Source organism: Cnephaeus nilssonii, assembly GCF_951640355.1.
Source record: "Cnephaeus nilssonii genome assembly, chromosome: X".
Classification (NCBI taxonomy): Eukaryota; Metazoa; Chordata; class Mammalia; order Chiroptera; family Vespertilionidae; genus Cnephaeus; species Cnephaeus nilssonii.
Window position 1 is genome coordinate 117,492,322 of NC_137071.1, and position 24,649 is coordinate 117,516,970.

General features: G+C 40.0%; 1 protein-coding gene and 1 pseudogene across 2 annotated transcripts; both read right to left on the reverse strand.

The window, feature by feature from the left end:
* Positions 1-18,927: 18,927 nt before the first annotated feature.
* On the reverse strand, positions 18,928-19,275 carry LOC307095960 (cyclin-dependent kinase 2-associated protein 1-like; the record flags this gene model as incomplete). The annotated part of the gene is made up of 1 exon (XM_079765597.1): positions 18,928-19,275. The coding sequence occupies one exon, from the start codon at positions 19,273-19,275 to the stop codon at positions 18,928-18,930; it is 348 nt and encodes a 115-aa protein (XP_079621723.1).
* Positions 19,276-19,362: 87 nt separating this feature from the next.
* On the reverse strand, positions 19,363-19,699 carry LOC307095427 (ATPase inhibitor, mitochondrial-like; annotated as a pseudogene). The gene has a single exon. The product of its transcript is annotated as an ATPase inhibitor, mitochondrial-like (transcript).
* Between the last annotated feature and the right edge of the window lie 4,950 nt (positions 19,700-24,649).

Consider the following 24,649-nt stretch of genomic DNA (forward strand, 5'->3'; position numbering starts at 1 on the left):
CTTTAATTACATTATTCAATTACTTTATTTCTGCAGTGTTCATGTAAGATTCAGCCTCAGGTTCTTCATCCAAGCTGTATAGTTTTGAAGAATATACACCAAATATTAGTGGTGGCTAACTTTAGGTGATAGGATATAGATTATCTTTATTTTCTTCCTTATACTTTCTATATTCCACCTTTTATCTTTTGTAAAGATCATATGTTGCTTTTATAATCATAATATTTTCCAAGTTCACAAATTTTACTACAAATTTCTTAGTATGCAGTTCACAATAATAGTACTAGAAAATCTATAAAACATTATTTGAGCAAAGTGTTCTGAGATTAAGAAATAGTTGTAGATATTGCACACTTATCAAAATGTCATGACAACATTCCTTTATTTTCATGGAAATGTCTTCTATTTTGTTGGAAGATCTCAAGAGAATGAAATATTGCTAGAAATGTTTGTAAGGAGAGAACAATATGAAGAAAATTCAGGATGGTGGAACATACTTAGCTCCAACATTGTACCACAGCTAAGAATCCCAGTTATTATGAGGATATTATTAAGGTCTTTGGAACATCACAAAGTAGGATGCATATATGGAAGCAAAAATGGTGGATTCTGCAATTATATGTTACTGATTTAACAATTTTGTTCCAGATGGCTGGATTTTGTTTGACCCCACACCCAAATATTAATATGAGATCATCATCAGTTAGATATATATTCTAAATGTGAAGATGCTTTAATTCCTGCCAGAATTCTGAAATGCATCTGCAATGCATCACACCATTTGGAGACTTGGCACTTGCCCTACATTTGACACTGTACTTCCTTCAGAGTATGGTAATTCAATAGTGGCAACATTGGCATTGATTACCATCAACATAATGGTTCTCAGATCCTGAATGACACTTATGCAAGTCTACTTTAATGCTTTCTGTCCTCACCCCTACTCTTGCTTAAGATTACTTTCTGTTTCCTTTCAGCTGCTCCTCCAAATCACCATGGGAATAAGTGACTGGCAAAAAAAAAAAAAAAAGCAAACTAAATTGGTTAATGTTTCATAAAAGCCATCTGAAAGGAGACTAGCTCAAGCCCTACTATTTATTTATTTATTTATTTATTTATTTATTTATTTATTTTGCTGCAAAATGCTTTATTGTTTCATTTGGTCCAATGCATGGGAGGGCTTCAGGGTGGTTAAAAGAATGGCTAGTAGTTTGGGGGAGAGGCTCAGGTAAAAAGCCAGACACCAAGGGAATGCAGAGGGGCCTCTGAAAGGCCTCTGGGCTTCAAAGGCTCCTAGTCCTGGTCAAGGGTGAGCCTTTCAAAGAGACACACTCCTAGCCTAGCCTGGGGGCTGGCCAGCCTGCGGATGCTAGTAAAGTAGTCACCCATTTTCTTTTTTTTTCTTATTTTCTTTTTATTTTTTATTGTTTAAAGTATTACATATTGTAGTACATATATCTCCTTTTTTCCCCCATTGACCTTCCCCCAGCCTCCCCTACCCCCTGTCATATGCCCTCATCCCACCCCCCAGTGTCTTGTGTCCATTGGTTGTGCTTATATGCATGCATACAAGTCCTTTGGTTGAGCTCTGCGTTTCACCTCCTCATCCAGAAAGTGGTTCTCCAGGAAGGCACAGAGATTGAGGGTCTGCATGGGTAGAACCCAGGGCATGGAACTCCAAAAGGGCCTGGTTCAGGTTCCTCTCCAAGGCCAAGGCAGCTTCCATGGTGTCCTGAGTTTTGCCACCCTCATCTTGGAAAGGCTTCAGCACTTCTTGGAAAAGAATGCAGCCACCGTGCTGGTTTTGCAACTTTAAGAGTTGCTCGTGCCCTCAAAATTCTTCTCTGCCAACTCATGGAGGAAGTGGCCTATGAACTGGGGAGCCATATCATCAGGGTCGAAATAGCAGCCCACAGAAAGGTAGATGTAGGAGGTCTGCAGATGCAGGTTGATCAGGGGTTGATCACAGCCTCCACCTCGGTGGAATAATTCTGATGAATTTGGGAGGTCATGGTTGTTTGGCAAAAAGGAGCTAAGGTAGAAAAAAAAACTGGTGTGTTGGATGGTCTCAGAGGTGGTTCTGAAAGTGGTGACTGGATAAAATGCTGGAGAGTGGTCAGAGGCTAGAAGAAGGGGCATCCCAGGGTCTGTTCTGTCCAAATACTATTAAAACAAGAGACAGATACAGGGCTACCAAGGGCACTATCAACCCCTGCTTTATTTATTTATTTATTTATTTATTTGTTTGTTATTGTTTAAAGTATTACATATGTCTCCTTTTTCCCCAATTGACAACCCCCCAAGCCACTCCTGCCCACCAATATAAGCCCCCACTGCCCCAGTGTCCGTGTCCACTGGTTTTACTAATATGCATGCATACAAGTACTTTGGTTGATCTTTAACCACCCCCCCGCCATCTTCTTTCTGAGGTTGGACAGTCTGGTCAGTGTTTCTTTCTCTCTCGATCTATTTTTGTTCATCAGTTCATGTTGTTCCTTATATCTCTTCTAGAGGCCCAGTGCACGGATTCATGCACCAGTGGGGTCCCTCAGCCTGGCCTGCGGGGATTGGGCTGAAACTGGCTCTCCAACATTCCCAGAGGGGTCTTGGATTGAAAGAGGGCAGAGGGAAGGCCAAGGGATCCCACTGGTGCATGAAAACTGGGTCTCTGACATCCCCCGATGAGTCTAGGGTGCGGGTGAAGCAAATTCAGGGCCGACAGTGCCCCAGCAGCAACCTAACACACAGCTGATTCCGTGAGGAATCAGGGTCCCTCCTCTACTGGTCAGCCCCCTGGTGGTCATTGCACATCATAGCTACCGGGAGAACTGTCAAATAGTCAGATGGTCACTTAGGCTATCTTACCTTATAATAGACAAATATGCAAATTGACCGCACCTTCGCTACGCTCAAGCCATGCCCATCAATCACGCCACGCCCACCAACCACGCCCACCAGGACACCGTTGCAGGGACGTTGGGGTGTGGTGGAGCCAAAGGCCGGGAAAGCCTGGGGCGGAGGCTTTCCGGGCCTTGGGCACCAGCGGGGAGCCTGCACCGATCGCAGGAAACCACTGGGGGTCGGCTCCTGCAATCGGTAGCAGGGACGCTGGGTGCGGCCGAGCCCAAGGCCACCACTCGGGGCCAAGCCCCAACCCTGAAAAAGGCAGAAGGCGGTGGCCACAGCCAAGGCCTGGGTCCCTGGTGCCAGCAGAAAACTGGTGCAGGCAGCCAGGTGAATGAAGGTCTATTGCACGAATCTTCGTGCAAACGGGCTACTAGTTATATATATAAATACGAGTGAGATCATGTGATATTTATCGTTCTCCATCTGGCTTTTTTTTTTTTTTTTGCTTAGCATAATGCTCTCCAGGTCCATTCATATTGTTGCAAATGGTAAAAGTTCCTTCATTTTTATAGCAGCACTAGAAGCCTGGTGCACGAAATTCGTGCACAGCGGGGGGTTGTCCCTCAGCCCAGCCTGTACCCTCTCCAATCTGGGACTCCTGGAGGGATGTCCGACTGCCCGTTTAGGATCGGGCCTAAACGGGCAGTCGGACATCCCTCTCACAATCCAGGACTGCTGGCTCCCAACTGCTTGCCTGCCTGCCTTCCTGATTGCCCCTAACCGCTTCTGCCTGCCTGATCACCCCCTAACCACTCCGCTGCCAGCCTGGTTGATGCTTAACTGCTCCCCTGCCAGCCTGTTTGCCCCCAACTTCCCTCCTCTGCTAGCCTGGTCACCCCTAACTGCCCTCTCCTGCAGGGTTGATCCCTCTCAACTGCCCTCCGTTGCAGGCCTGGTCCCTCACAACTGCTCTCCCTTGCAGGCCGGGTGCCTCCCAATTGCCCTCCTCTGCTGGCCATCTTGTGGTGGCCATCTTGTGTCCACATGGGGGCAGGATCTTTGACCACATGGGGGCAGCTATATTGTGTGTTGCAGTGATGATCAATCTGCATATTACTCTTTTATTAGATAGGAGGATAGAGGCCTGGTGCACGGGTGGGGGCCAGGTGGTTTGCCCTGAAGGGTGTCCCGGATCAGGGTTGGGTTCCCTTGGGGCATGGGGTGGCCTGAGTGAGGGGCCTGTGGTGGTTTGCAGGCCGGTCACGCTCCCTGGCAACCCAAGCAGAGGCCCTGGTATCTGGAATTTATTTTCCTTCTACAATTGAAACTTTGTAGCCTGGAGCGGAGCCAAGCCTGCTGCTCCCTCCGGGGCGGCAGCCATTTCTGTGGCAGTTAATTCACCTTCTACAATTGAAACTTTGTTGCCTTAAGTGGGTGGGCCTGGCCAGGGTGTGTGCAAAGCTTTGCTTCCCTTGTTGCCGGCGGCAACCCTGGCCTGCTCTCTCAAGCTCCATTCTGCCGCCATTTGTCTGAATTTGTTTACCTTCTATAATTGAAACTTTGTAGCTTGAGTGGAGGCTTAGGCCTGCAACGGCTATGGGAAAGCTTGGCTTGCTCTGTTACCTGGGAAACCTTGCTCTCTGTGGCTGTAGCCATCTTGGATGGGATAATTTGCATACTCGCCCTGATTGGCTGGTGGGTGTGGCTTATGTAGCGGAGTGATGGTTAATTTGCATATTACCATTTTATTAGAGAGGATAGTATTCCATTGTGTAGATATACCACTGTTTTTTAATCCACTCATCTGCTGATGGGCACTTAGGCTGTTTCCAAATCTTAGCTATTGTAAATTGTGCTGCTATGAACATAGGGGGCATATATCCTTTCTGATTGGTGTTTCTGTTTTCTTTGGATATATTCCTAGAAGTGGGATTACTGGGTCAAATGAAGTTCCATTTTTAATTTTTTGAAGACTCCATACTGTTTTCGACAGTGGCTGCACCAGTCTGCATTCTCACCAGTCTGCATTCTGCACCAGTCTGCATTCTCACCAGCATTTTCTCCACATCCTCATCAGCACTTGTTTGCTGAATTTTCATTGATAGCCATTCTGATAGGTATGAGGTAGTACCTCATTGTCGTTTTGATTTGCGTCTCTCAGATGATTAGTGACTTTGAGCATATTTTCAATTGACCCAAGCCATTATGCTCAATTAATATTTGACAAAGGAGGCAAGAACATACAATGGAGTCAAGATAGTCTCTTCGATAAATGGTGCTGGGAAAATTGGTCAGATACATGCAAAAAATGAAACTAGACCACCAACTTACACCATAAACAAAAATAAACTCAAAATGCATAAAAAACAGCAAAAGTAACCATCAACAAAACAATAAGGAAGCCCATTGCATGGGAGAACATATTTGCCAATGTTATCTCTGATAAGGGTTTAATCTCCAAAATTTATAGGGAACTCATACAATTTAACAAAAGGATTATAAACAATCCAGTCAAAAAATGGGTAAAGGACCTAAATAGACACTTTTTGAAAGAGGACATACAGAAGCCTGAGAGACTTATGAAAACATGCTCAAAGTCACTAAGCCCTACTTTATTTTTAAGTTGTAGTTTAAGAAAAAAAGTTACATTTAGGAGGAGGAAAATATACTTAAAGGAAAAAATGTACTCCAAAATAGGCCAAAGGTGAAAGTAAAAATGTGCTTAATATTTGCTCTATTTGTATTTTGTAGTTCAGTTATTCAGATGAAAGCTGCAGCCTCTGTGTGATACCCCCAAAATACAATGCCTGAAATTCAGAGTCTCTTTTTCTTGATAACCTATAGAGATACTATGCACATTTATTTTGGCTACTCACTGACCACTCAGTATTCATGCACCCTTTTTAATAGCAATTTGTTTTTCATTTGGAAAATTGTCTGCCTCTCATTGTATTCAATGCAGATCAAGTAGTCAATAGAAGTATTGTGCCTACTATAAGGATTCTGAGGAATATTAGGGAAAGCACTAAGATAACAAGTGCAGATTGAAATTGAGAGATGAGATCCAGATTTGTATTACTTTGAATGCCAGAAGAGATGTGACCTTATTTTGTACTCTAAATCAGATGATACAGGACATTGGTAACTAGGGATACAAAGAATGGAAGAAAAAATACCAGTTGTTGGTGGTGCTTATCTCTGGGTGGTGAAATTATTGATGTTTAGTAATTTCTTCTTTATAAAAGTGATGCTCCCTTGTGGTATAATATTTAAAAATACCTCAGTACATGTGCTGTCCTAGTTTGAGAAGTCAGACAAGTCTTTTTTGGTGAGATGTTACACTTCATCTCACAGCCTGAAGGCTTTGAACACAGATTCCCTTCCTTGTTTCAGAATCACAAGTTAATGGATTGTTCCTACCACCTAATATTTGAAATTTTCAGCACAACTAATTCATGTGAATGTACAATACAGCATAAATACCTTATCAGAAACTTTGATATACTTTGAGTCAAATCACAAGAAAAATCTTATAATACTCAACTTTCTTAATGCAAGTATATAGTCTCTCAATATGCCATTGCCTCTGTCAGTCTGAGTCTGAGTCTGAGTCTGAGTCTAGGAATGTTTTTTTACTTCCTCTCTCATGTTTTCTGCCCTTGTCTTGGTTCTTTGTTTCTGGCTGAATATAACCCAGAACAGTTTATTATATTATTTCTATGGTCTTTCTTGCCTGATCAGATTTATAAAAAGTTCTCTTAGCTCTTTACAACTATATTTCCTGCTGTAAACAGCCCACACAATCCAACTGATAACTCATTCCCTATGCATTTACACCATATGTCTTTTGCACAGACTGGTGCAAACCACAGAACTGGTTTGCATATTAATGACAACATCATTTTCTCCCTGAAATTTTCATAGCCCTTTCTCGCAAACTTGAATATACTTAAATCACTTTTAATTGCAATATATTGAGAACTGAGCTTATCCAGGGTCCTTTTCTAGTTCACAATCAAATCTGGGAATCTAGTGGGAAGAAAAAAATCTATTTTTGAAGTGTTCCTTTGTACAAATTAATATATCTCAGAATGTAAGTAATTGAGTTGTGATTTTTTTTCTAAAAGCATAAAACAGAACAGACTAGAAGTATTATATGGCAAGAATAAAAATTAGTGAGGTTTGAATTTATTGTCACAGAGTAAATTTCGTCCAGATACAAAATAATGATTCCACACACGTGTATTTCACTTTTAACTTCTATATTTGTCTTGGCTCTCTGCAATGAAGGCATTTAATTCACCTTCTCTGTATTATCTACACTGAGGACTCCTGGCTATACTAATCGTAGTCTTCTCTGACATCTTTTGTCACTTTCAGTTCATTTCAAACAATGAATACCTAACTGCAGACTGTACTGCATTATTCTTTTTTCATTATTCTTAATGTGTTTCATTTCATTCTAATTGGAATTTAAGCCTTTTAAAGGAAGAATTATACTGTGTCTTTAGATCTAGATCCTAATCCTAAATTTACCACTATTCACAGAGAATACAGAGTGGGCATGATAAATAACATTCCTGCTATCATGGACCTTACATCTAGTGGAAAAGAAAGGAAATAAACAGTAAGCAATATAATAATCAATATAATTTCAGTAAGTGATGAGTTCTATGAAGAAAACAAAAAGCAATATAAGAGAGTTTGATTTGTGGAGTAGAAAAGATGAAACAGGAAGTAAAGGCCCTGTAGTGGCGTGTATAAGAAATATGCATGTAACATAGTATGCGGTGGGGTGGGGTGGGCAACAAATTTAGAGAGGTAGGCAAGAGCATATATCACAAGGGACTTTTTTGTACATTATTAAGAATTTGAATTTTATTAAAATTTTGATAAGAAGCCATTAAACAGTTTTAAGCAAGGGTATGGCTTCATATGTTTCAAGAATATTTGACTGTTGTTAAAGAAAGAATATAAAGAAACTGGAGTAGAATTGGGGAAACCCATTATGGGATATTGAGTGCCAGTGTCCTAAGTGAGAAGTGATGGTGGTTTGGATTATGATTGTAGAAGTTGAGAAAGAGAGGAGTGGTCAGATTTTGAATATGTTTTGGAGGAAGAACTTTCAGGACTTTCTGATGGATTTTATTTGTTACTGATTATGGCCTGAAGAGTTCAAAAGGAGACATTATTGGAAGACGTATTTCTATGCTTATACTACATCATTCTGAATGATAAATTTAACATGGCCATAAAACAAATTATTGCTCACATTTTTCTACATACTCTGGGCAGACTTGCATTTGGGGTCATCATCAACAGGGTACAGTAATGACATTAAATAGAGTCACTAGAAATCAGTAGTAAGAAGAAACAGGATGAATTATGTAGTGTCATGAGTGATGCTTTAACCAGAATTAAATAAATGACATTAGGGGACTGCAAATGCAAGAAGAACTATATTATTTCATAATAAACTGGTTGTGAAGAGCCATGGTATTGTGAATAACACCAGCAATGCTATGTGGGTGTTTTTTTAATATGGTGAGAGATATATAATTAGCCAGAAATGGCACATTTGACAATAAAATAATACAAATAGATTGTTTTTGGACTTAAAAAGAAATGACTGTACACAGTAAGATTTTTCACATGTATTTTTTGTATAATAAACAAATAAAAGTATATGTTCTCTATCCATTTTTCTAAATCTACTTTATGTATCCAATATTCTAAATCCCCATCAATAAATCACTATAGTTTATATGGGCCCATTGATTTTATACTATATGTTTTAAAATTAAGTTGTTTTTAGTCAGATGCCTCATAAAAATACTTACCCAGACCCCACTACACCACAACCTAGGAATGGCCCTGCTTCTATTTATCCAGGCAACTGTTATATTTCTTTCCTTGTATTAAGACTCCACATTTCTTCTCTGACACATGGCAATTTTCTTTTAATCTAGAATTATCAACAGATATATTCCAGAAATGTTAATTTTCCAAAAACTTAAACCTTCTTCTTTAAGAACTGAAATGCTTAGAAAGGCAGCAAGAAAGTAATTATATTTTATACAAATTCATATCCAAGATGATAAAATCTAACAGAATATTAAAAATGTTTGCTTGATGACTGAAAAAAAATAGATCAATATGGTCATAAAACATTAGGCAATGTAACACATACATTATAATATCCTTGGTGTTTATTGAGATATGCCATCATACTCCAAATAGCCCCAAATAATAGTGTTTTTAATTGCTTGTGTATAAAGGCTTTACCCTGTAGATTGCTACAAAAATTTCTGTCATTTTTCATTGTGGTATGTCAGCCTGAAGTGACAACTTCTTTTACTTGCTTATAGCTTCAAATTTGCTACTTCTAATCTTCTATAAATTGAAGAATTAGTAAACTTATTTTCCCTGTATACAAATATATATAGATATCTCTATATTGATATATAAATACATGAATCTAAACAAGGGGATAAAATATTTCTATGGTATAAAATACTTGGGCTTTTTGGGAACTATTCCAGCTTTCTTTTTTTATTTGTCTCTTTCTAGGTTCCAGGTTGAAGTTTCTGGAAGCCTAGTATTCTTCTTTGTGTTTGTATTTGCATGTGTGTGTTAAAATTATTTTTTTTATTTTGTAAACATCTGATTTAATTTAATTTGATTTAATGTCTTAAACCAGAGGTAAATTACTATAACAGTCATTAATTGGGGGCATGTTTATGCCTCTGATGTTGGCATTCTTCATGTTTATGGTGGTGGTCCTCTTAGTTCTTTTTTTTAAAATATATTTTATTGATTTTTTACAGAGAGGAAGGGAGAGGGATAGAGTTAGAAACATCGATGAGAGAGAAACATCGATCAGCTGCCTCCTGCACACCCCCTACTGGGAATGTGCCCACAACCAAGGTACATGCCCTTGACCAGAATTGAACCCGGGACCCTTCAGTCAGCAGGCCGACGCTCTATCCATTGAGCCAAACCGGCTAGGGAAGTTCTTTAGTCTTTAGTGTTTGAGTGTTTGTTAATAAAAGAAAAACAGTAATTGAATTTTGCCAATGTATATGAACTGCATAACCCAGCAGGGTCCCAACCCAAGGCAATAGTTTAACCTAATGAAGAATAACCTGGAAGGCTCATGGTGTTATGTAAAGGCAATAATATTTTAAACATATTTATTTAATATATTTACAGATAGCAATTAATTGTTTTATAATAAATAGTACATACTTGTACCTTGACACTCCTGGAAAGCCTCTTTATTACATCCTCAAAGTCATAAAGAATGCCTATTCTTTTGGCTTTCTTATTATACTTCTACTGTGCAACAGTATCATAACAATCCTCTAACTGCCTTTAAAATAAGAATGAAACTTCTCTTTTGCCTTTGAAATTGGAAAGGCAAATGTCCTCACTCTACCCTCTGGACTCTCTTGTTCCGTTAGTTATTCATTGTGACAGATATAACTGAACTACAAATCTCTGGGAAATAGCACTGGTTTTATCTTTCTTTAATTCCATTTCCTTTATAAAAATTATCTTAGTTACCTTTCCAGCCTATAGGGGAATACCTATCAAAGGTGGCCCAAGGAGTGTTTTAAGCTTTCAGGTTTTTGAAGAAAGAAACTCTGCTATGATTTAGGAAGCCTAAATTATTATTTGTGTTTCCTTGACAACTCATCTCTTGACCTTTAATAAGTTACTGAAGGCCGCACTGAGCCTCAAATTTCTCACCTATAGAAATGGGTATATCTCCTAATTAATGTTTGCAGTCCCATTTTATCTTTCCAATAATGTTGAAATTTAATCATATGAATAATCTCTCCTTTGGCATATGGCCTATTTATCATGTGGTGGAATTGGAACAATGATAATTAGAGTATCTTCCTAGAGGTGAAGGAAGAAGGTAACAGCACAACTTGAATACCATATGATATAGACAGAATATTTGTGCTCCTTTAAAATGTGCATGTTGAATCCTATTCCCCAATGTGATAGTATTAGGAGGTGGGGCCTTTGCGTGGGGATTAGATCATGAGAGTTGAGCATTCATGAATGGGATTAGTGCCCTTATATAAGAGACCCCAAAGATCTCTCCCATTCCTTCTATCATGTGAGTACACAGTAAGGAGATGACCATCTATGAACCAAGAAGAGGGTTCTCACTCGACATTGAATTTGCTAATGCCTTGATCTTGGACTTCACAACCTCCAGAACTGTGAGAATAAATTTCTGTTGTTATAAGCCACCCAGTCTATGGTGTTCTGTTATAGCAGCCTGGAAGGACTAAGATACTACAGCTGCATATGTAGCAATCCGTCACCACTAAGCCATCCTTGCAAAACTTGAGCGATTGCCAGAGATGATATGCAGTGGCTGCTTTGGACATCTGTGTTAAATCTCAGCTAGTTGAATACGATAGCTACCCTGCTAGAACTAGTGCTTAACCTCTTTCTCCCTCTTTCTCTCCCTTCCTTTGGCCCCAATCTCAGTCTCTCTCTGTCTCGGCAGAGGAAAATAATCCTTGAGTTTAGATAAGGTTGGGGAGGGTAAGACATGTGTTGATTCTACTTTTAAGAATCAATGGTTCCCTTCTGACCTTTCACCAAGAGTCTGCTGCCAGCTAAGTCTTGCTTATGGTCTGAATGTTTGTGTGCCCCCCAAATTTATATGTCAAAGCCCTAACCCCCAATGCGATGGTATTTTTGAAGTGGGCATTTGTGAAATGATTAGATGAGGTCATGAGGGTGGAGCCCCCATAATGTGGATCAGTTTCCTAATAAGAAGAGGAAGAGACACCAGAGCTCCCTCTTTCCACGTGTACATACCAAGGAAAGGCCATGTGACCACACAGTGAGAAGGTGGCTGTCTGCATGTCAGGAAGAAGACTCTACCAGAGCCTAACCATGCTGGCGCCCTCATCTCAAACTTCCAGAACTGTGAGAAAATAAATGTCTGTTGTTTAAGCCACCTAATAATGATATTTTGTTATAGCAATCAAGCTAAGACAGTCTAAACAGAAATCCAGAAAATGGTAAAGTTGTCTCTGAATGACCTTATTTCACCTATTGCTGGAAATGTCCAAGTCTTACTGTTTGCTTTTAAAAATAAAATCCACATTAGCCAGTCATGTGTGCATGTGATCTGAAAGCCTCAGCACTACAGCTTTGTATTGAGGAACATGTATGGCTTAAATCATTTCCTTTGATGGTCATAAAGGCAAGACTGAGGGAAATGTGACCATTTTAAGGAGGAAATGGAGACCTCCATGCTACTGTGTGAATATGCTATGAGCTTTTCATTGAAATTCCCCTTCCTTTTGACTACAATTGAACCCTAATAAATTAACTCCCTTCTTTCAAATGCCCCCATCCCCCCACTCTATGAATCCTGATTCCCAAAGGCTCCCTGCAGTTTATAGAGGTGATACCATCTGCTTTAAAACATCTGAATAACTTGCCCTATTGCTGAATAAATTTGTTCACCACCTAGATCCCACAGCTTTTTACAACCTGAGTCATAGTACTTACTTTGTTAGTAATCTTTATTAATATTCCATCAGCCCTTTACTTTCCAAAGGGATGAGGCTTGCACTTTTCCTGTTATGCTGGGAGGGAGGGATAGAGGCAAAAAAACTTACTGATTTGCATAAAGATTGCAAACTATTATTCTCCTAGTATTTTAAAGTACACACACAGCATACCACTTTCTGATGTAATCATATCCCTGCCTATTGAGTCTGACATGCATGAAATCCATAATTGGAGTTGGTTTTCTAAAGAGGGAAATCACTTCTTACAAGGAGAAGTAAGTAGTGTTACCATTTAGGAATGCCTTTTAAAAAGAGCCAATGGAAGTCAATGGAGTCATCCTTTAAAAATTCTATTCAGATATTCATTTCACTAAAATAAGCATAAACTGTTGTCAGGCATACTTCCTCAGGCTCCCTCTCATATCCAACTCACTTCTACCTTCCCACTTTTAATTAAAGTCTTCTTTCAACTTCTCCCTCTCCTTTTCCTTCATGTCTATGCCTAGTCAAACATTTCTCATCTGTTCAAATTTCAATCTTACATTCTCAAATATTGTAGTTCATTCTCAGAATTCTTTCTTTCTTGTCTTTTTTTTTTCAACTCATCTTGCCTTGGCCAGTGTGGCTCAGTTGCTTGGGCATTGTCTTGTGCCCTGAAAGATTGCTGAATCGATTCCAGGTCAAGGCACATGTCTGGGTTGCAGGCTCAATCCCCATTGGGGGTCATGCAGGAGACAGCTGATTGATGTTGAGCTCTCACATTGGTGTCTGTCTGTCTGTCTGTCTCTCTCTCTCTCTCTTCCTTCGTCTCTCTCTAAAAAAGTAACTCACATCATCTTGTACTTGGTCATATACCATTTTGTACTCTGAGAGTTTTGACATGCCAACTCCATCAAACTACAGACCATATTTAAAACATCTAGAATCACAATACTTTTAAGTTTTCTCAGGACAACCCTTGTTTACCACTTGTTTTTGCATTACAATTTAATAATCATGCCATTTTTTCTCAAAAGTGTTCTGATTTCAACAAAACAATTATGGTCACTTTATCAAGATCCATTTAATTATTGTACCCCACAATCTAAGTGAGGCAAGAAGCTAAGTGCTCAATATGTATTTGTTAAAGGTAATCAGCCTGCTTCTTGCTTTGCAATTTTATTACCATTATTTATTGTCTATGCTATCTCTGTGAATGGTGTGTCATAACCTTTCTATATACTATTAATTCAATTCCAACATCTCTGGTGAGGAGTCTTATCAACATGTCAAATGCAGACTTGGTTGAAGCAGAAATTGACTACCTATAAAATAACTGAAGTAAAGTTAGATTTCAGTCTTATTTTCATTCTTGGATCAAAATATAGGCAGCTGTCAGCTACCTATATTCATTAAAGGGAACAAATATGGATGATATGACAAAGCACATTATTCAAAGCCATACTGTAAATTAGTTTGTTTGGCTGAAGATTTCCCTTTTTGCCAATCATACTTAATCTGATGTTCATGTCATTTTCCTTTTCCTGAGCTCACACATACTATTCCACTCAATAATCATTGCACGTGGCATGTCAAGTAAAAGTGCTAAGGTCTGGAGAGAAAGAAGCAAACTAGATATTTCCTCAGCATAGAGCTTTAGGTACACTCGGGTTAATCACTGAGCTCCAAAAAAAAATCAACTCTATACTTGGATAAGAACTGAAGCCAATAAGATGTGCTTGGTAGCCTATGAAAGAAGAACATTTGTCCATCTACCCTTCCTGTCAGACATTCAGTGAAGTCATTTCTGGGAGGTGAAGCAGTCTATTATCACTAATTGTCCAATTCTTCAGTACCAAACAATTTTCAATTTGTTTAGCAATGCATTCTTGGCACCTCCCCCCATTCTGAGTTGGCTTCTAATTTATCATTCCAGTCTTATCTGCCAATATACTCCTTCCTGTCATTCATTTTAGCCATGCAGCACTACTCATGGTTACTAAATATTCTTTTACTTCTCAGCAGGTGTGTGTGTGTGTGTGTGTGTGTGTGTGTGTGTGTGCGTGCGCGCGCGCGCGTGCCATAGTGTCTCTCCTAGAATATCTTCCTTTCTTGTCTTCCTATCTCTATAAGTCTAAATCCTAAATAACTTTTTTAGGCTTAACTCAAATACCATTTCCTTCACATCCTTCCTATCCAAAAGCAATATTTCCTTCCTCTGATATTCCAAAACAATTTAATTTCTCCCTCTTTTGTGGTTTTTATAACCTGGTACCCTGGATTATTTATTTGTACATAAATTTTGTAATGTGTTGACTAAACTGTAAAGTATTTAATAACAAAGATAGCATATTTGTACCATCTTTAGGTCTAGATAGCAAATACTAAGGATATAGTTAATGATTAATGAATGAATTAATTTGTCCAGCTTAGCTTTGGACATAAGAATTTCTATTTTCACAATGGTTGACCTGGCTATATCTAACCATTCTGTGATTATCCCTATATCTAATACTATTCAGTAATGCTCACAAATAGTTCAATATGCTTTGAAATGACTAAAATGAACCTGTCGTCTGGGCTACACATTGACAAAACAGACACAGTTCTGATCTGGGCATATAAGTTTTATGTCAATTTGATAAATAACTCAAGTTCTCATTGGTAGAACCCTTGTTTTGCTTTATATTCTCTAATGTCATTAAATTGAATGCCTTTCAAGGAGTATAATTACACATCTTTCATCATAATAAAAAAGGTTTGACTGACATTTAATTCTTAAATCACAATGATATTTTCTCTCTATGAATTATGAGAGTAATCATGGTCTTTGATACCATGGTGATGTTACTTTACCAAGAGTTTTGTCTATAAATTCATATTTTCTGTCATGCATAGAGCATTATCAACATCATGTGAACAGTATCATAATAAATATCTATTATGCTAGTTGAAGTACCATTATCTTAATGACTCTCTAGAGCTTTTTAAATCAAATTAGAAACATTTTAAACTTAATTTTTTGCTTTATTGAAACTCTTAAGTAGTATCAGTATACACATTTTTCATCATATGGACTTTACAATTTTAGCCTAATAACAGATTTAAATATCATGTGAATAAGTAAGTCAAATAATTTGTCATGTTTTGAATGATCGTAAATGATATAGAAAAGTATGTGTTGCTAAATAAAGGTGATCAGATCATCTTAGAGTCAGAGAATCTCAAGGTTGAAATAAACATTTTGGGTCATCCAATCTACCTTGCCACTTAAAGCAGGAATCTTTCTATAGTGATCCTGACAGTTGACCAACTAGTTTTTGCCTGAAACTACTGTAGTGAAATTTGTTTAACTTTGTTTTTAGTTCTGTCTTTTTAATTTTGTTTTGCCTTGTTTTGGGGTGGCAGAAAACAGCCTCTTCCCTAAGACAGTATTCAAATATTTTAAAATGAATTTCCCTCTTAGTCTTGTCTTGATTGCCATCCTTGGTCCTTTTAACCATTTTATATACGTACATACATACATACATACATACATACATACATACATAAATTGAATCTTAACTACTCTGGTAAACCTTTCCTGAATGCTTTCTAGTTTGTCAATATTCTTTAAAATACCCAGAACCAAAAGCAATATAATCTTTGTTGACTAGCCATTACAAAAATGTGTTGAACTATTGTTATCCATGAATGGGACACTATATTTTTGGTAATGCAGATGCCTGGATAACTAGTTCACATTGATAATTCTTTTATATTCATCTTGTGTCAATTAAAACTCCAAGAAATATTTTTCACCTGAGTCCCTTCACAGTTTGATTTCTTTTGAGCTGTTATTAGAAAATTGATTTTTCATAACTAAAAATGTGTAAGTAATGCATACTATTATATGCACCTTGTAATATGTAGAAAAAACACAAAGAAAAACACATAATCCAACCATATATAACATGTAATAATTTTTTATATTTTGGCATATTTCTTTCTACTTTTGATATTTAGATAATGCAAGTTGTCTGTATTGCTATGTTCTGATCACTTGTGTCCTCCCAAAAATTCGTATGTTGAAATCCTAATGTCCAATGTGATTGTATTTTTGTTTTATTATTAACTCCCACCCTAGTATATTTTTTCCATTAATTTTTAAGAGAGTGGAAGGGATGGGGAGAGGCAGAGAGAGAAACATTGATGTAAGACACATTGATTGGTTGCCTTCCTCATGGGCTCCCACTGAGGCCAGGGATCAAGCCTGCAACCAAGGTGCATGAGCCTTCAGTCCATGGGCCAACACTCTAAGCACTGAGCAAAACTGGCTAGGGCAAAGAGCACACTTTTTATATAATAATTTCTCCTTTAAGAATATACCTTAATATAATAATCAGAGATTTTGACATATATGCATGTATAAGGTATTCACTGCCTAATAAAATGCCTAACACTAGCAGAATGTGTGATAAAGTTATAGAATGCAGTAAGAGTCTTCAAAACATAGTTTTAATGTTTGTCTATGTAATGTAATGGGGAGATGCTAATAATGTTATTTGTAAAAAGCAAAATTTAAGATATTATATATATACTAGTGGCCTGGCGCACGAAATTTGTGCATGGGGGGGTTCTCTCAGCCCAGCCTTCACCCTCTCCAATCAGGGACTCCTTGGGGAACATCCCTCTTGCAATCTAGGACTGCTGGCTCCTAACTGCTCACCTGCCTGCTGGCCTGATCTCCCTAACTGCTCTCCCCTGCCAGCCTGATCACCCCTAACTACCTCTGCCTATGCCCCACCACCATGGCTTTGTCCAAAAGGACGTCCAGAAAGTTGTCTGGAAGTTGTTCAATCTAATTAGCATATTACCCTTTTATTAGTATAGATTGATTTCAGAGAGGGAGGGAGATAGAAACATCAATGATGAGAAAGAATCATTGATTGGCTGCCTCCACCACACCCCACACTGGGGATCAAGCCCACAACCCAGGCATGTGCCCTGACCGGGAATTGAACTCCAGGCCCTTCAGTCCTCAGGTTGAGGCTCTATCCACTGAGCAACACCGGCCAGGGCTACACTTTCCCTTTCCACTGGGACGTGTTCTGTCTGCTGGAGCTGAAACACTGAAGCTATCTCACTGGGGCAGAGTGGGGTGCACTGGGTTGGAGCAGGTGGAGCCCCCTGAAAGCTGGAGAGGGGCCTCGTTTAATAGCCGCAGTTTCATGGCTGTGCTACCTCGCAGTTGAGCAGCCACACTGTTGGGCTGTGCCACAGTCAGCGGGAGTTTACACAACTGAGCTGTCTGCAAGGATAGCTTCCTCCTCACCACACCCCCAAGCTGGGGGTTCCTCTTAGGCTTGACGTGACACCGACCACCCTTGGTTGGCAACCCAATCGGCCACTTTGGAAAGTGAAGTGGGGAATCCTGATTTTATGTGAACGCTCCAATTTCTTAAGTTGGCAACTAATGCAAACTTCAGATGTTTGGGCCAAACCAGAGAGGCGGTCAGGCCTGGTGTCCAGGCCACTGGGCAGCACTGGGCTCAGCCCAGCTGTGAAGGGACCTAGGCGTCTGGGCAGGTGAAGGGGTTGGGGGCGTGCTTGGGTAATTTCGACATCACCCCACTTGTGTTTTTTTTTTCCACTGATCACAATTTATTATAATCTGTTGGCAGCATAGATAGATATTAGTTACCAGAACTATGTCTTTATAGAAGTGGACAGTACGTAGTCATTCTATGGGGAACTGTGTGCACTTAATTATCAGCATGATCTTTCAGTTTCTTTCTTTTTTTTTGTTTAATGAAAATAAGCTTTATTACATCAAGTAATAAATACATACAAAGATGCAAACACTATTAGTCACTTTCTTCCAGATGTTTCTTTCCACAGATGGGAAAGGCGGAAATGAACTCTACGTACATCCTTAGGGGAAATTTGAGGGATCCTTGTCAGGCGAGGTTCGATAAGTTGCTCTTTCTTCTGTATTTATAACTTGTGCATTTTAAAGATTGACTTCAAAGTACTAATAGTCATGCAAATGCTTAAGCAAAAAAAAAAAAAAACCAAAAAAAAAAAAAAAAACCACGTTACATTGAGCAGAATTTATACTGTGTGGCTAACCGGCACTGGCTACTAAAGCGCTGCCTCAGGACTTGCTGAAACAAACCCTCAGAGTTGGATCAGCTCAGAAGAGAAACATAAAGAACCATGTGAGTAACAGAAATTTATCTAGAAGAGAAACACGGGTATCTGGGAGGCCAACTACGGTTTGCTGTGATAGGTCACTGACGTGCATCATGTAAATCAATGCTTTAAAAAAAACCAACACAAAACGCCCTGGGTAGATCCTAACTAATATGTAAACCTAATAACTGCAAAAATCTCTTCTCCATCTCAGCGATGGGAGGTTCGGAGCCTGACGAACCACGGGAGGGGCAGGGGGAGGAGAAACCAAGCTGTTACCATTTTGAAACCAAGTTTCATCTGAAGGGGACGAGCGGGGGGCATGAGCTGTCACTTCTTGGAAGAAGATGGAAAGCCTTTCGCGCTGATTCAGAGGCTAGGATCTGGCGATCAGCTCCATTTCGGCCAAGCACTCCTGAACCAGCCCACTCGCATGGATGATGCCTCGTTTCAGTCTCTCCATCGCGCTCTTGCTGCCCGCATACTTGGGTCGGATCTTCTTCCCCAGCTCTTCGATGATGGCCAGCAGCTCAGCATATTTGCTCTGAGACACTTGGCTGTTTCCTGTTCCCCGTGTGTAGCTTAGAGATGATGGTCCATAGTCACTCAGCAGCTGGCGGTACTGGGAGGAGGTCACCATACTGGTGGAAGGCGGGTGGACGCTCCCAGCTGCATTGAGGGAGGCGGCGGGCATGTGCTCAGTCAAGTTAAGTTTGTAAGACATCCCACCCCCCAGGGTGTGCGCCTTCTGAGCTCCCATGCACTTTTTGTTGTTGACAGCTCAGGCCGCACCAGCAAATATTGCTGTCCCTCACCCTGACACCGCCACAGTATCATGATCTTTCAGTTTCTTGATGTTCTGCTTGTGCCGCTCAATTTCTTTCTGCAGACGCTCAATCTCCTTTTTATGAGTGATCTCTTCTTCATGTTGTTTCTTCAAGGCTGCCAGCTGTTCTTTAGTCTGCTCTCAGAAGTAACCTTCCTCTTCAGCCTTCTTTTTTTTTTGCAAAGGTCCCACTGGCTTCCCTGATCATGCCCACCTCAGAGCTGAAATTAGCTGACCATTCGCAGCCAAAGCCTCTGGCTTGCATGGCCTTCACTCCCCACACTCCAAGCCGCAGCCCTGCTGCTGATTCAGAGACTGCCATGGTTGTCAGTGCCATGCAGCTCCAGACCACCCGAATTGTTTTTAAATGCAAACACACCTTGGACAGGCCTTGAAGGTCTTTTTTCCTTCTGTCTGATCACATTCAAGTACCGGCAGCACTGATCCGTTGGTGCCTGGCCTGTCCTCTTAAAATTCAAACTGCAGGACTACCAAGGAAGCCAGTCCAAGGGATGGGAAGCAGACTCAGTGCCCGAGGCTGAGTTCCAAGAGGCCTGCAGCGCTGTTGGGATTGTGCTAGGAGCGCTGGTCCATTGGTGCCTGGCTTGTCCTCTTGAGATTGACCCTGCAGGACTACTAAGGAAGCCAGACCCCAGTTCTGCCCTGCTCCCAATGCTGCCTGCACAACCTCCCCCTGTTCCATGGTGACCCTTTTCGGCATCCCGGCCTAATTAGCATATTTCTCTATTATATATATACACTAGAGGCTCGGTGCACGAAATTCGTGTATGGAGGGAGGGGGTGTCCCTCAGCCCAGCCTGCACCCTCTCCAATCTGGGACCCCTCGAGGGATGTCCGACTGCCCGTTTAGGCCGGATCCCAGTGGATCGGGCCTAAACGGGCAGTCAGACATTCCTCTCACAATCCAGGACTGCTGGCTCCCAACTGCTCACCTGGCTGCCTTCCTGATTGCCCCTAACCGCTTCTGCCTGCCAGCCTGATCACCCCCTAACCACTCCACTGCCAGCCTGATTGATGCCTAACTGCTCCCCTGTCAGCCTGTTTGCCCCTAATTGCACTCCCCTTCAGGCCTGGTCACCCCTAACTGCCCTCCCCTGCAGGCCTGGGTCCTGCCCAACTGCCCTTCCCTGCAGGCCCGGTCACCCCCAACTTCCCTCCTCTGCCAGCCTGGTCACTCCTAACTGACCTCCCCTGCAGGCTTGATTGCCCCCAACTGCCCTCCCTTACAGGCCTGGTCTCTCCCAACTGCCCTCCCCTGCTGGCCATCTTGTGGTGGCCATCTTGTGTCCACATGGGGGCAGGATCTTTGACCACATGGGGAAACCATCTTGTGTGTTGGAGTGATGGTCAATCTGCATATTACTCTTTTATTAGATAGGATAGAGGCCTGGTGCATGGGTGGGGGCCAGCTGGTTTGCCCTGAAGGGTGTCCCGGAGCAGGGTGGGGGTTCCCTTGGGATGAGGGGTGATCTGGGCAAAGGGCCTGTGGTGGTTTGCAGGCTGGCCACACCCCCTGGTGACTCAAGTGGAGGCCCTGGTATCTGGGATTTATGTATCTTCTATAATTGAAACTTTATAGCATTGAGTGGAGGCCTAGGCCGGCAAGGGCAGGCAGAAAGCTTGGCTTCCTCCATTGCCGGGGAAACCCAAGCCTCCCTCCTGCTCTCTGTGGCTGCAGCCATCTTGGTTGGGTTTATTTGCATATTTCCTCCTGATTGGCTGGTGGGAGTGGCTGGTGGGCATGGCTGGTGGGTGTGGTGGGGGTATGGCCAATTTGCATATTACTCTTTTATTAGATAGGATAGAGAGATAATAAGTTTTGTAAGATGAAAACATTTATAGTAATAAAAATAAAAAGAATACATAAATATTAAAATTTTTGGTTGTTTCTACATGAAATATTTGTGCATAATATTTAATTGTTACTCTATACCTTTCAACATTCCTTAAATCTGTTATTTAAAAGTTAGAAAATATTTGCATAGTTAAAAAGCATTGTGATAAACATCTTTGTATGTAAAACCATGTCTTTAATTTCTTTTTATCATATTTTGTAGTTTCAGTGCATATGTCTTTCATATCCTTGTTTACATTAGTTCCTAGGCATTTTATTGTTTTTTATTATTTTATAAATTAAATTGATTTTTTGATTGCCTTTTAATATTGTTCATTGGCAGTGTATAAACACAAAACTGATTTTCGGGTTGTTTATTTTGGAACCTGCAATTTTGTGCAATTAATTTATTACCTCTAATTTTTTTGTGGATTATTTGGGGTTTTCCATATTACAGACCATGTCATCTGGAAATGTAGTTTTACTTCCTCCTTTCCACTTTGGAAGCCTTTTATTAATATTTTTTTTCTTTTTCAGTTGCACTGCCTAAAACTTCCAGTACAATGATAATATAGCAGAGGTAAAAGTGGGCATTCATATCTTGTTCCTGATCTTAGGGAGAAAACTTTCAGTCTTTCACCACTGAATATGTTAGCTGTGGTTTTTCCATAAATGTCATTTATCATGTTGAGAAAGTTCTGCTTTTCCAAATGCTTTTACTATAAAACAATGTTGGATTTAGTCAAATTCCTTTGCTTTATCAGGTAAGATAATAATATTTTCCTTCAGACTGTTATTTGGCATATTATATTATTAATTTCCTTATGTTGAAACACCCTTACTTTTCTGGAATAAATCCCACTTCATGGTTTGCCTTGCTAGTATATTGAGGAGTTTTGCATTTATACTAATAAATCATATTGGTCTATAATTTACTTTTCTTGTACTATCTTTATCTGACATTGATATCAGGTTAATAGTAGATTCATAGAATGAATTAGAAAGTATTTTCCCCTTCTATTTTTTGAATACTCTGAGTAGGATTGGTGTTAATTCTTCTTTTAAATGTTTGGTATAATTCACCAGTGAGGCCATCTGGTCAAGGGCCATTCTAGAATTAATTTAGATAAATTGAGTGTTCTAAGAATTTTTCCATTTCATCTACATTATCTAAATTTTGACATACAATTGTTCTTATACTTTACTAGAGGCCTGGTGCACAAAATTCATGCATGGAAGGGGTGTCCCTCAGCCCTGCCTGCACCCTCTCCAATCTTGGACCCCTCAGGGAATAACCAACTGTGGAATTGGGCCTAAACCAGCAGTTGGACATCCCTCTCACAATCCGGGACTGCTGGCTCCTAACCACTCACCTGCCTGCCTTCCTCCCTGATTGCCCCTAACCACTTCTGCCTGCCAGCCTGATCACCCCCTAACCACTCCCCTGAGGGGCTGATTGATGCCTAACTACTCCCCTGCCAGCACGATCACCCCTAACTGCCCTCCCCTGCTGGCCTGGTCACCCCCAACTGCCCTCCCCTGCCAGCCTGGTTGCCCCCAACTGCCCTCCTCTGCTGGCCCGATCGCTCCCAACTGCCCTCCCCTACCGGCCTGATCGCCCACAACTGCCCTCCTCTGCCGGCCATCTTGTGATGGCCATCTTGTGGTAGCCATCTTGTGATGACATAAGGGTGGCCATCTTGTGACGGCCATCTTGTGATGATGTCACAGCAGCCATCTTGCAATGACATCACGTGAGGGCATGACACCACCTAGGCCTTTATTATATTAGATTATAATTTTGTTTTTCATTTCTGTAAGGTCAATAGTAGTATTCTCACTTTCATTTTTTAATTTATTCTCATATTTTCTGTTTTTCATTTTCTAGGTAAGTGTATGTCAATTGTATTTTTCTGCTTAAAGAATCAACTTTTGGTTTTGTTGATTGTTTTTATTGTTGTTTTTCTATTCTCAATATCATTTGTCTCCATTCTAATCTTTACTATTTCATTCCTCTGCTAGCTTTGGATTTATTTTGCTCTTATTTTTAAAGATCGTTAAGAAGTAAAGTTAGGATATTGATTTGGGATCTTTTTTTCTTTTTTAATGTAAGCATTTAAAGCTATAAATTTCCCTCTGGGTATTGATTTTTGCTGCATTCCATTGGTTTTTATATGCTGTGTTTTTGTTTTTAGAGAATACTAATTTTACTTGTAAATTCTCAAAGTATTTTCTAATTTTACTTGTAATTTATCCTTTACCCACTCGTTGTTAAAGAGTGTGTTGTTTAACTTCCATATACACTGAGTGGCCAGATTATTATGATCTCTGAACGCGTAATAATCTGGCCACTCAGTGTATATCTTATATAATAAAAGGCTAATATGCAAATTGTCCCCTCAACCAGGATTTCGACCAGCAGGCAGGCCGGCCAACCTCCCATGTCCCCTCCCCCTGGCCAGGCTGGCCGTACCCCACCCTTGCACGAATTCATGCACTGGGCCTCTAATATATATATATGTACACACTGAGTGGCCGGATTATTATGTGTTCAGAGATCATAATAATCTGGCCACTCAGTGTATTTGTGAATATCCAGTTTTCTTTCTGCTATTGATTTTATTTTCATTCCCTGGTGGTCAGAGAAGACACTGTGTTATTTTAATCTTTTTAAGTCTATTAAGACTTGTTTTGTGTTCTAACAAGTGTATATGAAACATCCTGAAAAATGTTCCATATACACTTGAGAAGATGTGTATTCTACTGTTGTTGGGTGGAATGTGCTATATATGTTTGGTCTAATTGGCTTGTAGTGTTCTTCAAATTCTTTATAACCTAATTGATTTCTGTGTACTTTTGCTATCAGTTATTGAAACTGGGATATTACATTTTCCAATTATCATTCTAGAATTATATATCTCCCTTCAAGTCTGATAGTATTTTTGGTGCCATTTTTATACCTTGTTCTTTGGTGTATATATGTTCATAATTGCCATATTTTCTTGGTGAATTGAACCTTTTATCAATATATAATGTACTTTTTTGTCTATCAGAAGAGTTTTGACTTAAAAATCTGTTTTTCTGACATTAGTAAAGCAATCTCATCTCTTTTGATTGCTATTTTCATGGTATATTTTTCCTTCTCTTTTCACTTTCAATCTACTTGTGTTTATGTCTGTGAGTCTACAGTGAGTGTCCTGTAGACAGCATGTGTTTGGTTCATGCATTTCATCCATTTTGTGAAACTCTGCCTTTTAAGTTCAGTTCTTCATCCAACCAAATATGTAATATTACTGGCTTTTATATTTAACTGTACAGCTACTGTTACCATTGTTCTTTATTTTTAATGCCTTTGTGTTACTGTCTCGTGTCCTTTCTTATAAGCCTAGAGGTCTCCATTTAGTTTTTTTAGGACAA